We start from the raw sequence: 15,551 nt of genomic DNA on the forward strand, positions 1-15,551 counted from the left end.
TCTCATTTCCACCGTCACTGCATGTTTACATCGTCTGTATGAAAGACTGCAGTTACTAGCGAGCACTATTTAGCTAAATCACCTCAGCCATTAGATTAGCTTGTGTGCTGAGCCATATTCCCCAGCTGCCTAGCAACAGTGCTCTCACAACTTTAACCACTTAACTGTGTAGCTAAAAGAAACAGAACAGAGAGAGAGAGAGAGGGAGAGAGAGAGAGAGAGAGAGAGAGAGAGAGAGAGAGAGAGAGAGAGAGAGAGAGATTAATCAGAGATTGGACAGAAGGCTGTGCAATATCAATATTACATGAGAGTGAGAGTGAGATTGCCCAAGAGAAAGCTTTAATTAAAAGTTGGCAAAGAAATTATCATCATCATCATCATCATCAAAGAGAGAGCAAGAGAGAGAGCGCGAGAGAGAGAGAGCGAGAGAGAGAGAGAGAGAGGGAGAGAGAGAGAGAGAGAGAGAGAGAGGGAGAGAGAGAGAGAGAGAGAGAGAGAACCTTGTCAGGCTTACAAGTTACTTTTTCTTCCATCCTGAGACCTTCAAACTTCTACTGCTTTCATCCTGCATTTCACAAGTTCTGATTTCTGTCATCATAACTTCATGGAGTTCCCGAAATACTCAAACCAGCCCATCGAACACCAACGACCATTCCACGGTCCAACAACTCACCTAACCCGTCTCCTCACGCTCTTGACCTGAAGCTTCATCATATTATGTACGGTGCTGCTGCCACATGATTGGCTGATTGGATATTTGCATGAATAAGCAGGGGTACAGGTGTTCCTATTAAAGTGACTACTGGGTGTACTGTATATATGTACAAAAAATGCATGTTGAGACACTTGGCGTTAATTAAACATTTTATAATAAATATATACATTTGCAATGAAAATGATTAAACCATCGTTGTAAATCAGGTTTATTGTCAGAATAAATGAGGACCGGGAGAAGATTCCTCAGGAACGCTGCAGAAGATCTGCATCTCGTTTACAGCAGGTCAGAACAGTAAAAGGAGCTCTACTGAGTACTAAAGACGCTCATCATGAAGGGGGTGAATAATTTTGAAACTGGAGAAGTCATTATAAGTTTCATTTTCAGTTGAATTTGGGGAAAACACTTGAAGCATTCGTTGTGTTGAACTATTTCAACTGCTTTTGTTTGATTTGTTCATCGCAAACAGCTGAAAGAACTGTAATGTTTGACAATAAACCTCATTTGCACTGGGGGTGAATCATTTTGATTGCAACTGTATTTTTATAATAAAGCATGTCCTTTTATTTTTATGTACACAGATGATGAGGGTCGCTCTGAACATTAGGACTTCACCTGCTGATAGCAGGAGCCATGTGGAGTTCAAACTATCACACACACACACACACACACACACACACACCTCATAGACCACGGTGGTGTTGCCATGGAGAAGAGGACCGTAGCAGATGTAAGAGTGTCCGACGACCCAACCCAAATCTGACGCAGCCCACCAGACCTGAGAGAGAGAGAGAGAGAGAGAGAGAGAGAGAGAGGGGAGGGGGAGAGAGAGGGGGGGAGAGAGAGAGAGAGAGAGAGAGAGAGGGGAGGGGGAGAGAGAGGGGGAGAGAGAGAGAGAGAGAGAGAGAGAGAGAGAGAGAGAGAGAGAGATGGCAGTTTAAAGAGAAACAGAATTATTCAGGATAAGAATGCACTTAACGGTAAACAAACAAAAGTGGCATGAATGCATTATATGCTGCACATTTATCCATGGCTAATGTTAAAAAAAAAAATTAAAAAAAGGAGAGAATTCTTTTATATGCAGTCATGTGAAAAAATAAGTACACCCCATGGAAATGGTTTTTTTTTTTTTTTTTTTTTTTTTTTACATATTTGGACAAACATTTAATCCTCTTTGAAACAGTGCCTATTAATATTGTTGATACTCTATCAAATGACACATAAACCTAACATTTTGTAGTAATTTTCATGATTTATATGAACAAAAAAAACAGATCAGTCACATGGAAAAAGTAAGTACACCCCTACATTTATCACACTTTCAAATCCATAAAATTAGAATCAGATGTTGAAGATCGGGTTCCGGTGATTAGAACCTGCTTAGGGAGTGCAGGTGGACCCGGTCTTATTTATACCCCTCTCATATCTAGTGTCTGGAGTTCCCTTTGTTATTGAGGTGTGTGGTGTCATCATGCCAAGATCTCTAGAGTTCTGTAAGACCTTCAGAAAAAAGGTTGTGGATGCCTATGAGTCTGGCAAGGGATTTAAAAACATCTCCAAATTATGTGTAATGCATCATTTCACTGTAAGTAAAATAATCTACAAGTGGCACAGATTTCAAACGACTGCCGATTTCTCCAGGACTGTCCATCCCAGCAAATTCAGCCCAAGTTCAGACCGTCTGATGCAAAAAGAAGTCTCCAAGAACCCAAAATTTCATCACAGGATCTGCGAGTAAGTCTTGTAACTGTTGGTGTCACAGTTCATGCTTCTACATTCAGAAAGAGATTACACAAGTTTGACCTGTATGGGAGGCATGTCAGGAAAACGCCTCTGCAAGACTACAGTTTGCCAATGAGCATATAGACAAAGACCAGGCCTTGTGGAATAATGTGCTCTGGACAGACGAATCAAAGATAGAGTTGTTTTGTTACAGTAACAGCAGACATGTTTGGCACAGACCAAAGACAGCTTTTCAGGAGAAGCACCTCATACCAACTGTGAAGCACGGTGGTGGAAAGGTTATGGTTTGGGGTTGCTTCACTGCCTCAGGGACTGGACAGCTTGCATTCATTGATTCAACTATGAATTCTGCATCATATCGAAGAGTGCTTGAAGATAACGTGAGGCCATCTGTCTAAAAGTTGAAGATGAACTGAAAGTGGACCTTTCAACAGGACAATGATCCTAAGCACACAGGCAAATCCACCAAGGAACGGCTCAAAAAGAAGAAATGGAGGGTTATGGAACGGCCTTGTCAAAACCCGGATTTGAATCCTAGTGAGATGTTGGGGGGGGGGGGGTGTGAAACGGACAGAACATGCTAGAAAACCCTCAAATATCTTGCAGCTGAAAGAATATTGCATGGAAGAGTGGTCAAAAATTACACAAAAACGCCTACAAGAAGTTATTTCTGCTAAAGGGGGCAATACTAGCTTCTGAGGTCAAGGGTGTACTCAGGGCTTCTTTCAAGCATATCAACTTTATTCATAGGCACGGTTTCAAACATGATCGAGGTGTACTTATTTTACTGGTTTATTCAATCGTTGAGAAAACTGAAATTCGTCGTGGATTTTCCGGCACCGCTCCATTGAAAATCGTGGAATTTCCAGTCTGCCGTCTTCCTTCTAACGACTAATGGGACAAGACTTTGACCTTTAAAGTGTCACGATATTGCAGCGGATGGAAATGAACTACGTTGTGAGCTGGATCTCTTCACAAGCTAGTTCAGCTCACAGTGCGGTACTGATACCCAGACCGTCTCTGTTAAGATTACTGAGAAACAGTATATGAATAAAATGTTATACTGTTAAGGAGGCATCTACAGTATGTGAGCAGCCATATTAAAAAAATTAAAAAGTTCAGCAGGTCTTGTGACAGAGATGAAAATCAATAACACACGACTCACCTCACCAGGGTTCAGGCCGTAAATGCTGGACATGGTCCAGTTCAACATCACCGCATAGCCTCCTGTATCCCTCACTACACCCTACGAGAGAAGTAGATCTTTAAATGTGCTTTTAGCAAGGAACGATGGAAAGCTACTTTTAATAGGCGATTGGCTAATGCACGGAGCAGCAGTTATGTCTTGCCTACAGCTTGCTGCAGGCTTCAGGAGTTAATTAATATGGAAAATACTCCTGCATGGTTGGATTCGGTGTTGTACCTTTGGTGTGCCGGTGGTTCCTGAAGTGTACAGGACGTAGAGAGGATGATGAGCAGGAACAGACACACAGTCATGAGGACGGGCCGAAGACATTTCCTGGTCCCAGTCCAGGCTCAGCTCAGGGTGTGAGTACACTTTCTCCTACAGGAAACATTCAAACATCAGATGTCAGCTAATTAAGCTATAACTTTCAACACACTCCCTACATTCTTTTTAAAAAAGTTTTTAAGTGTTTATTATATCGAAGAGATCTTTTTCTAAATGCCTCAGTCTGCTCAGGTACTTTTCAGAAATCCCTGAAAATCGCAATTGTTAAGCCCCACCTGAAAAAGAGCAATCTGGATAGCACGGATTTAAACAACTACAGAACAATATCAATTCTTCCTTTCATTGGCAAGATCATTGAAAAGGTTGTTTTTAAATCAGCTGAACTGATTGCTATCCTCAAATAGGTATTTGGACAAGTTCCAATCTGGTTTCTGGCAGTATCACAGCACAGAGACGGCACTCATGAAAATCCATCCATTTTCTATACGGCTTATCCTACTGGGTCGCGACCCAGGAGGGAACCTGGGACCAATCCCAGGGAACATCGGGCACAAGGCGGGGTACACCCTGGGCAGGTGTCATATACACGTTCTCACACCCATTCATACACTACGGACACTTTAGACACGCCAATCAGCCTACCATGCATGTCTTTGGACTGGGGGAGGAAACCGGAGTACCCGGAGGAAACCCCCGCAGCACGGGGAGAACATGCAAACTCTGCACACACAGGGCAGTGGCGGGAATCAAACCCCCCTTCACGATCTCCCCTGCAGATGGCACTGCGGTGCGCGGCGTGCACGGAGAGCCGGACAGCACGCGCGTGCACGAACCAGAGCGAGTGCACGCTCTTGGATTACGCACGGACTATGGTGACTTTGTTTACAATGGACACGTGCGCTTGTTTTGGCTTCTATTTTGTCTCCTCCCTGTTCAGTTATTGGTTGATATTCGAGGGTGTGTCTGTATTGTTTCCAGCTGTCTGCGTTTAAGTTTGATTACGTGAGTTATTGAAACCCCTCGTGTGTCTGCGCACTTCGCACAGAGTTATATGTAAATACGTTTAAGTAGGTTATGTATGTGTTAGCTACCTTGATGCTAAGCGGTCGTGTTCTCGTGTCCTGTTTTTGTTTCATGCCTTGAATCCAGTTTCCTGTTTTGGCCTCGAATCTCGCTTCATGTTTAACACCGCGTTTCATGTTGACTGACCGTGTGAGCAATAAAGACTTTAATCTGCACTTGCTTCCGTCCCAGTCTCGTTACGCAACACCCCCGACCCTGAGGCGATGAGGCGAATGTGCTAACCACTAACCCACCGCGCGCCCTACTCATAAAGATAATTGATGATATTTGGTTAAATACTGATTCAGGCAAAATAACCGTGCTGGTTTTATTATATCTCAGTTCTGCTTTTGACACTATAACACGATATACTCCTCGACAGACTGGAAAACTGGGTAGGGCTCTCTGGGACAGTTCTTGACTGGTTCACGTCATATCTAGAAGGGAGGGGTTTCTATGTGAACATAGGCAGCTATGAATCCAAGTGGATGTCCAAAATGTATGGAGTCCCACAAGGCTCAATCCTTGGACCGCTGTTGTTCAACCTGTATATGCTCCCACTAGGCCAAATTATAAAGAGGAACCAAATTGCATACCATAGTTACAGTATGCAGACGACACGCAGATCTACCTAACCCTGTCGCCTAATGATTCCCACCCCACAGACTTCCTGTGCCAGTGCCTTGATGAAATTAACAGCTAGATGAGCCGAAGCGTCCTTCAGTTAAACAAAGACAAAACAGAAGTCATTGTATTTGGAAACAAAGATGAAAGTCTCAAGTTGAACATGTACCTTGACTCCAGGTGTCTAAAGACAGAAAATCGAGTCAGGAATCTTGCTGTCATTTTGGAGTCTGACCCAAGTTTCAGTTCTCAGGTGAAAACAATAACCAAATCAGCCTACTATCACTTCAAAAATATAGCGAGAAGTAGGTGTTTCATTTCCAGTCAAGACTTAGAGGAACTTGTTCATGCGCTCATGACCAGCAGAGTGGATTACTGCAGTGGAATGAGACAGGTGGAGCTCATTCAGAGTGCTGCTGCCAGGATTCGCACCCCAACCAAAACATCTGAGTACATTACTGCGGTCCTCAGGTCTTTACCCTGGCTTCCAGTTACACTCAGAATTGATTTTAAAGTTCTATTACTAGTTTATAAATCACTACACGGTCTAGGATCTAAATACATTACAGATATGTTTACTGAATATAAACCGAACATGCCAATCAGATCATTAGGATCAGATCAGTTAGAAATTCCAGGGGTTCACTCAAAACAAGGTGAGACAGCGTTTAGCTTTTATGCTGGAACCAACATTTAAAACCAGACTAAAAACACATCTATTTACCTTGCATTTACTAATTGAACACTACGCAGCACCCTACTGATCGATCTACATCATTTTAGCTCTGTAACTTTTCCCCTTTTTACCCCATTACATTTTTTATTCTTTTTTTTTTATCTCCTGCTCATTCTAATGCATTTTCACATTTTTATTTCCTACCTTTATTTCTCGTACTTATTTTAATACCTTGTATTTTCTTTATGTAAAGCACTTTGAATTACCACTGTGTGTGAAATGTGCTATATAAATAAACCTGCCTTGCCTTGCCTATGGAGAGAAGCCTCATACGGAGTCTCTCAAGGCTCAGTTCTTGGTCCGCTGTGCTTTGTTATTCTCCCATCTGTCCGATCTTTTTCATGACATTATCTTAATTGTTACTGTTGAACATTGGGGAACCCATGGAACACCTAAGAATACCACAGGCTATGTGTTTAAATTTTGCAATATTGAATGGCCACTTGATTCAGTCTCTATGATTACCAGTTATAACACAGACCAGTAACTTCCAACAGCCATGGGATCTACACAACAGGCTCGAGAGAATAAGGAATCTAAAATAGTACTCTGGGAACTAGGCAACAGTGTAAATACTAGAGACCAGGAAACACAGTGGGAAGTAAACTGGAAAACCAAGGATCCCCTTGAGAACAAAACCACACTGGATACCAGGTCATATACCTGATAATAGCAAGCACCCTGGGAACTAGGAAACAGTGGGAACACAATGAGAACTAAACTACAAGGAAGTCAGACAACACAATGGGAAGTAATTAGTGGGAAGTAAAGAACTAGGAAGTCAGAGAAGACACTGGGAAGTATACACGATACTGGGCAGTAGGGAGTTTAATGGGAACTAGTGGACATAATGGAAACTAGGGAACATTGGAAACTAAGAAATATTATTTTGTGTTAGTTTTCACCATTTTATAAAAACCTGTTTCCCACATTAAGCCAGTTCTGTGGCTAAGCACCAGGCCTTTTACTGTGCCAAGTGTGTGAGCTGCCAATGAACAAGAAAGTGCTGTGTTCTTTTAACAATGCCATGTAGTCATGTTTCATCCTCAACAATGCCACAGTACAGAATAAACTGGGTTACCAAAGAAACAGCAGGAACTAGTTAACATTAAGGGACAATCGAAAGCCAACAACTGAAATGGTTTCTTTGAATGTTGTTATCTGTGTTGCTTTACTCCAACACCCCCACACACAAAACACAGCTTTTCTGCCCTCCACCTCCAAAGGAATTTGCTCCGAGAGTTTCCATGACAACACAGGAAGCAGCTGTTTATGTGTTTGTTGTCAGTGGTGTAATTACTGTACAACCTGCTGGATGCCACACCAACATGTAATCTGCGATTCAAGCGAATGAATTTTTTTGTGTGTGTGTGTTTGTATGTGTTTGGGGTTTTCGTGAGATAACCTGAGCTTCCTCTAGACTTTATTCAAATCTGATATATTATACCAAAATACTCAATTTAAGTCATTTGAGAGCAGCAAATAAGCATGGAGTGAAAACACAGAGCATAAGTTGTTACGGGTGTCGATGCGGATCTGAGGGCGAGCGGAGGTTACGGATAGAGTAGCTGAAAAGCGTAGCAGCAGCTGTGTGTGGAATTCAGATTACTCCGAGAGGAACATAGGGTTACACTCAAGAGGTTGGCGTTAATAACGGTGCAGTCTCAGAGCCGAGCCATTTAAATGCAGAACAGACAGGATGTCACCGAGGGAAGATTGAAACCTGAGATTGTGATTCGGTTATTATAGATAACGGACACCGCCATCCATCCAGATCATCCCGAAAGAGGTGTGTGTAGCGGATGGACGGAACAAAATACCACTCTACTGTATCAGGGTTGAGCAAAATGACGAATGGAAACAGAGAAATACTCAACTACTGTATGCACAAGTGATGCAGGGAGCGCTGGTTAAAGTAGTAAATGACCCAGTATTCCCCTGTGATCAGTCGTATCAGCACAGTAAATAAATATTTTAATGTTTAACTCAGAGGTTCTCAAACATTTTGCAGCCAGGGACCCCTTTAAAACTATATATTAAAAAAAAATAATAATAATTTTAAAAAATCTCCACAGACCCCTTAAGTGTGTATAAATATTTTACAAACAAACTACTATCAAATACTTTATTATTTCAGAATTTTCCATGGAGTTGACATAATCTATGTGCATATTAACTTAATAACTCACAATGGCCGGTTGTAATTTATTACTGTATAAAAATGAGAAAACTGAGGACCGCCTGGCTCTGCATCTGTACGAGCGATTAGCCTTTGCACCCGATCATGGGTTATTGCTTAATTAATAACCCTGTAGTCGTGAGGGCTCTGACTGCAGCGCTAGCAGAACAAGTACGGACATGGACCAGACTTCACCAGAAAGGAAATCCGACAGCTGGGGAAAGCAGACAGACTTAACCCTCTGACCTGGAGAGATCTAGAGAGGTGTATCTCATGATAGAGCGGTAACTTCAACTAGGTGTGGAGCTCCATGAAGCAGTGATGAATTACAGCTTACAGAGGAATTCTGTCAGGTGTGCGAGTGAAACGTCTGACCGAGTGGAATGAAACGAGTCAGGATGCAATTATAGATCAGCATCGGGAACACGGAATGAACAACACTACAGGAAGCAAAAAAATATTGAAAATGCATCGTGATAGGAAACAGAAGGAACAGGCAACCTGCAGCGTGGTAGGTCAATGTCAGAGTTAGAGATATTGAGGGTTTGAGGTCATGACAAGGCTACAGTCTTAGTATTTTATCTGTAGAGAGCCATCATCTAGCAGAAATAACATGAATCAAGGCTACCAAGTAGAGCAAATATGATCAGAAGACTGTAAGTTTGCAGCCTAACAATGTCATAGCCATCCATGGCCTGGAGCACATCCATAGCAGGCAGTTAGCATCTCATCCAACCATGTTTTACTTCCCTATAAGATTACATGAGAATTGGTTTGGAAAGATGACGTGTGTTTCAGATAAAGCAGATGGGTAGGATAGTGAGGATCTTACAGACTGTGATGGTGTTTTTGGGGTAGTGAGCTTCTCACCATGCCTGGTCGACTGTAGATGAGGACTTTGTGAGGTTTGTGGCTGCTCAGCTCCAGAGCTTTCTCCACCAGAGGAACGTAGGCCACCCTTCGACCAGGCTCGACCCCGAACGACGCCGTAACCAAAAGTTTGGGCTGGAAATAAAATACTGAGGTTATATCCATAGAAGGTAAATGAAGCTAAGGGTAAGTGCTCACTTTGCGCAAAGCTAAGCTAACCTTAGCGTGGTCGATACGGACGGAGAGTTCTTTAGAGGCAAAGCCGCCAAAGATGAGGCTGTGAGGAGCTCCGATTCGGGCGCAGGCTAACATGGTGAACATGGCCTGGGGCACCATGGGCATGTAGATCACCACCATGTCACCTTTCTTCACACCATGCTTTACCAAAACACCTGCCAACTTGGAAACCTACACACACACACACACACACACACACAACGGTATCGTCCCACGGTGTTCTAATAAACATCTAATAAAGTTTCAATAAAAAATACAAGACATAAATGTGATAAAATGCTAAAGCAGCAACTAAATTCCATCCAAAGGGGGAGTGGCATTTTGACTGACAGCTTTCTGTTTGAGACGCCACCTGCGACATCACTAATGCAACCTCCCAATTATAGAGTAACACAGTAGTTATGCTTGCAACCTTAGCTTTTCACCTGCAAAGTTAGTTTTACTTGCTAGGTTAGCTTTCTCTAACTAGGCTAGTTTCCACATGCTAGATAAGACTGCGTTCACTAGGTTAGCTTTTGTTTGCGAGGTTAGCTTTGACAAGCTAGGCTAGCTTTATTCACTGGGTCAGATTTTGCTTGCTAGGCTAGCTTTGGCTCGCTAGTTTATCTTGTGTAAGTTTGACCAGATATTATCCGCACCCACATTACATGGAAATTGTCTTTATGAAAAGTGAATATCATGAAAAAGCCTGCAAAACAATGTGATTTCTGCTATTTTTGGGTGCTTTTTTAATCAATTTGTATCTTTTTGTTAGTTTTGCCACAGATTAAAGACATTTTAACTCTGATCCTCACTCAGAGCAGATATACAGAGAAACAGATATAAAAACGCTGGTTGGTAATGATAGCGGAGCAGTGCAGTGAGGGGTTACCTGATCCAGCAGCTCTCTGTAACTGACGGTCTGTTTGGAGTTAGTAACAGGACTGTCGTGGACGATGGCGGTCTGATCTCCTCTCCCGGCATCAACATGACGATCCACAGCGTTATAGCACATGTTCAGCTCTCCTCCTACAAACCTAGAACACAAACACTTCTGCATTATAACCAAAACGGCACTTCTACTTCCGGCTCCTTCGCTATAATGCCAATGGAGGTATTTTACACCCGGTGTCTGCAGGAGCTCCCGAAAATAAACGTCAATGAGATTAGTAAGATTAGTAATAAGATTTAAGCAATCATGATATTCAAATCAACCAATCAATCAATGAAGAAAATTTGCATATATGCATGCCTTTTTGTGGATTAAAATTCCACTCACCACCACATTACTGCAACCCCACATTTTGGAATTATACTACTACTACTACTACTACCACCACCACCACCACCACCACCACTACTACTACTATTACTACCACTACTACTACTACTACTACCACCACCACCACTACTAATACTACTACTACTACTACTACTACTACTACTATTATTACTACCACCACCACTACTACTACCACCACCACCACCACCACTACTACTACTACCACCACCACTACTACTACCACCATCACTACTACTACCACCACCACCACCACCACTACTACTACTATTACTACCACTACTACTACTACTACTACTACCACCACCACTGCTACTACTACTACTACTACTACCACCACCACCACCACTACTATTACTACCACCACCACCACCACTACTACTACTATTACTACCACTACTACTACTACTACTACCACCACCACCACTACTAATACTACTACTACTACTACTACTATTATTACTACCACCACCACTACTACTACTACCACCACCACCACCACTACTACTACTACCACCACCACTACTACTACTACCACCACCACCACTACCACCATCACTACTACTACCACCACCACCACCACCACCACTACTACTACTATTACTACCACTACTACTACTACTACTACCACCACCACTGCTACTACTACTACTACTACCACCACCACCACTACTATTACTACCACCACCACTACTACTACCACTACTACCACCACCACCACCACCACTACCACCATCACTACTACTACCACCACTACTACTACTACCACCACTACTACTACCACCACCACCACTACTATTACTACCACCACCACTACCACCATCATTACTACTACCACCACCACCACCACCACTACTACTACCACCACCACATACATATTATTATTATATATATATATATATATATATATATCATTTAAAACAACTTTAAAGCATGATAAGGCTAATAATAAAATCTCTGACTTTTCCAAAAACCTAATGGATATTTGATAAGTTTCCAAAACCATTTTCATGTATGGAAAGGAAATGTAATTTTCATTGACTTTTCATGAACGAAGGTGGATGTGAAAATGCTTTTAGGTAAGCAGGAACTTTTTGTCTGTTTTATCATGGCTCTATTGTAAAAAAAATAAAAAAAAAATACAAAGCAGTGGCTATGGCCTTTATTATTATTATTATTATTTATATTATATTATTATTAATTGATTTTTTTACACTTTTAAAAAATGATAAATAATGCAATGAGTTTCCTTCTGGTGAAACTTTTTAAAGCATCCTCAAACCAGCAGTTTTACAATCCGATTAACGCAAACTAGATGTTTACGTTGTTTATGTTCTGCTCGGAATAGCTCGGCTAACTTGACTTAAACATTCTGAATGCCCGGATGTTAAGGGGGTCTCTGATTCGTCCGGATGGCCGCGTTGCTTTTCGGGATACGTAGTTGGCGAAAACGAACTACTAAAACGGTAGCGTTGTTGTTTCCTTACATTGATTAAACATATCCATAAATATAACGATAGAAATATTTTTAATTTTCATTTTTAGACCAATGCGGCTCGTGAAACGGGTTTAACGTGGAGTAACGGTTAAAAAAAAAGTCCAACGCCCAATCAGAATTTACTTCCGGCATTCAGCGATGGCGTGTTACACCCTTTGTTTGTATACAACCGAGTCGTACATTCCGATAGATATCCGTCGATAAAGAGAATTTAGCGGTTAGCATGTGAACTTTTATAGCATTAGGGTGTTTGTTTATTACCATTTAGGAAACACTTTATCCGTACAGTCCAGTGTTTTAGTCCATCTCTGAAACCAGGTTATCTTCTGTGCAACTTCACTCCAGAAGAGTTCCGGTTTCTCTCCTGCTTTCATAAAAGCTTCATGATAAACATTCCGGCTCGAATATGAGCGTGTATAAGAGTTCCTCACAGAGTTCCTCGGTATAATCCACCTGTGCTGTAGTTTTACTCCAAGCTGTGATGTGTCCCATCGTCCAGGTGCAGTGAAGCGGCTGAGCATGTTCAGTCTCCTCTCCTTCACATCGCACACGTACGTGCTGAAGATCCTGGTCTGAAGGGTCCGCATGCTGAGGAGGAACTGTGGGCTGTTTTTACAGGTGAAGGCCATTTAGTCCCAGAGCTGAGCAGGAGAAAGTGGTTTAATGGAGAATAAGGCTGGTGTGTAACAGAATCTCAGGAGACATCCAGAGGCCAGTGTGAGGAAAAACTTCACCGTGAACTCTGAACTGGATATAAAACCAGTTAAAAAAAAAAAAAGTCACACACCCACACACACAAGTTTTTATGAGCAGTCTGTGAAGGTTTATTAGTTTTCCAGGGAAAGTATGAAATGATGCCAGGTTAACACACCCCGTACGTTTACACGGACAACAATAATCCGATATTAACCCGATTAAGACGATACTCATTAAGAAACTAGCATGTAAACAGAGATTATCGATGACCTTAATCCGATTAAAGTCATACTCGAAGTAAACACAGATGGAATTAAGATGTGTGGAGTATTCCTGTTTTAGTCGCGTTACAGACATGTACACGCCTTAATCACACTATTAACGTCGTGTGGGAGTTTTCACCGCATTGTGCGACAGGACGCGTACACACACGGCAGCGCTCAACCGTTTTACGTAAACGAGAGCACGGCTGCGTCCCAAACCGCGTACTTACCTGATATATAGCAGGCGAAATACATGTATCTCTATATACTATATAGACGATAAGCACGCGGTTTGGGACGCAGCCCACGGCTTCAAGCGGTCGTTTATTTGCACGTACAGCACGACAAATAATTACCTGCACTCGAAGCTTTCGTAAAATTAACAATCAAACACCCAAAACTGTATACGGTCCCATAACGAAGACCAACTGTATGTCGATACGTGAAATTCTGGAGGGACGTCGGACGGCGTGGCGCGGAGACGTAATGATGTGTGACGTTAATCCATCTATTTTCTGTAACATGTAAAACAGGAACATGAAAGGAGTATTCTAAACACGACTCATGTAAACACCTTAATCACAATATTGCCATATTCAGAATAAGGTCAATGTGTAGATTACTGCTGTCCGTGTAAACGTCGTCAGTGACTGAAAATAAAGAGTTTGTATAAATACTTCTGTGATTTCTGTATTATTTCACATCACCATGTCCTTTGAATGATTTGAAACAGGTTTTTTGGATTCGCCCTACGGTTCCTCGTCTCAACCTTTATCCCTAGCGATCACTGACTGATCCCGGACGTCCGTTACCGAGCCGGTCTTGGTGACGTCGACTGGCCTGTTAAGTAAAGAGTAAAACACGGTGTGGAGGTGTGGTGAAGTGGAGTTACTGGGCGCGTCTCGATCAGCGCCGTAGGTGGTGAATGAGTACACAGTATATGGTGTACACGAGTTCATTACTCAAATAAACCATATACAGAACGTCATATAGATCGTTTGAGAGCCACAACAACGATAACAAGCTACTTAAGTATGTAGACGGAGTTGGCTGAGAGTTCGTCCGCCATTTCTTTCGAGTGAGGAGCTTCAGTAACAGAAAACATGACGCCATTCCCAGTAAGGGAACATTGTGCATTGTGATGCTCCCTGCGTTTTGTGGTGCATTGTGGGATGCACAAAAGCCATAAGTGTAAAATGTACAGAGAAGAGGAGAAGATTGTCGAGTTGTGAGTGTTTAAGCACTTTCCTGTGTTTATCTCCGTCACCCAGGAGCTGAAAGTAATTACACCCCCCATCCCCACCCCCCGTGCTGACTCCACACACACACACACACATGCCCTCACTTCCTCCCGCTGCCTACACAGTGTCAGAGCTGTTCATCACTCTATGCTTGGTCAGTTACAGACGCTGGGATCTACAGATTGCGATTCACTGATCCTCCTGCGTCTGCGTTAAATGTAATGAGGCTGAGTGAGATAACGCAGTGTGTGGGGTGTGATACACAGCGCTGAGTTACAGAAGCGCTGCTGTAGTCACAATTTACACAAACATCATCTCACACGTTCACACTTTTCAATCTTCTCACTTGTTCTGCAGGGTAAAGTATCTTTCTCCGCCCTAGTTTCTAATGAACTCACACCACAAATGCTCGGAGAACTCAGTGACGCAATCTGTCGGTTTGTGGGCAGAGCTAGAACTGGATATGGTAATTTAGGAGGAGGAGCTATCCGTGTTTAAGGTGACATTTTAATTTGATTTAGCGCTTGTATGACTGCTGTCTGATTTTGATTAGGTGCAGTGCTTGGCCTGTTGAGGTGGGATTTTAGTTTGGGGGCGGAGCTACACCTAGTACATCCTAAATTGACATTTGATTTGGGGGTGGAGCTAGGACTAATGTATTCTCATTTTAATTAGTGACAGAGAGATAGACCTATTAAAGGTGATATTTTGAATTGAGGGTGGGGCTAGACATAGTAAAGGTGATATTTTGAATTGAGGGCGGGGCTAGACGTAGTAAAGGTGATATTTTGAATTGAGGGCGGGGCTAGACGTAGTAAAGGTGATATTTTGAATTGAGGGCGGGGCTAGACATAGTAAAGGTGATATTTTGAATTGAGGGCGGGGCTAGACTTAATAAAGGTGATATTTTGAATTGAGGGCGGGGCTAGACATAGTA

The 15,551-nt window shown here is 42.4% G+C and overlaps 1 protein-coding gene across 2 annotated transcripts in view; it reads right to left on the reverse strand.

Annotated features, from left to right (window-relative positions):
- Positions 1-13,043, reverse strand: part of acss3 (acyl-CoA synthetase short chain family member 3) — a 22,584-nt gene extending 9,541 nt beyond the window's left edge. For both annotated transcript variants that reach the window (XR_008388620.1, XM_053650784.1), the window contains exons 1-7: positions 12,676-13,043; positions 10,509-10,653; positions 9,620-9,808; positions 9,401-9,535; positions 3,882-4,022; positions 3,624-3,704; positions 1,398-1,493 (exon numbers count right to left, since the gene is read on the reverse strand). Coding sequence is in view for 1 of the 2 variants with exons in the window: in XM_053650784.1 (XP_053506759.1) it covers positions 1,398-1,493; positions 3,624-3,704; positions 3,882-4,022; positions 9,401-9,535; positions 9,620-9,808; positions 10,509-10,653; positions 12,676-13,043 (1,155 nt within the window). In the remaining variant the exon portion in view is untranslated. The remainder of the gene's footprint in view (positions 1-1,397; positions 1,494-3,623; positions 3,705-3,881; positions 4,023-9,400; positions 9,536-9,619; positions 9,809-10,508; positions 10,654-12,675) is intronic.
- Positions 13,044-15,551: the final 2,508 nt, after the last annotated feature.

This window comes from Ictalurus furcatus, chromosome 19 (assembly GCF_023375685.1).
Source record: "Ictalurus furcatus strain D&B chromosome 19, Billie_1.0, whole genome shotgun sequence".
Lineage (NCBI taxonomy): Eukaryota > Metazoa > Chordata > Actinopteri > Siluriformes > Ictaluridae > Ictalurus > Ictalurus furcatus.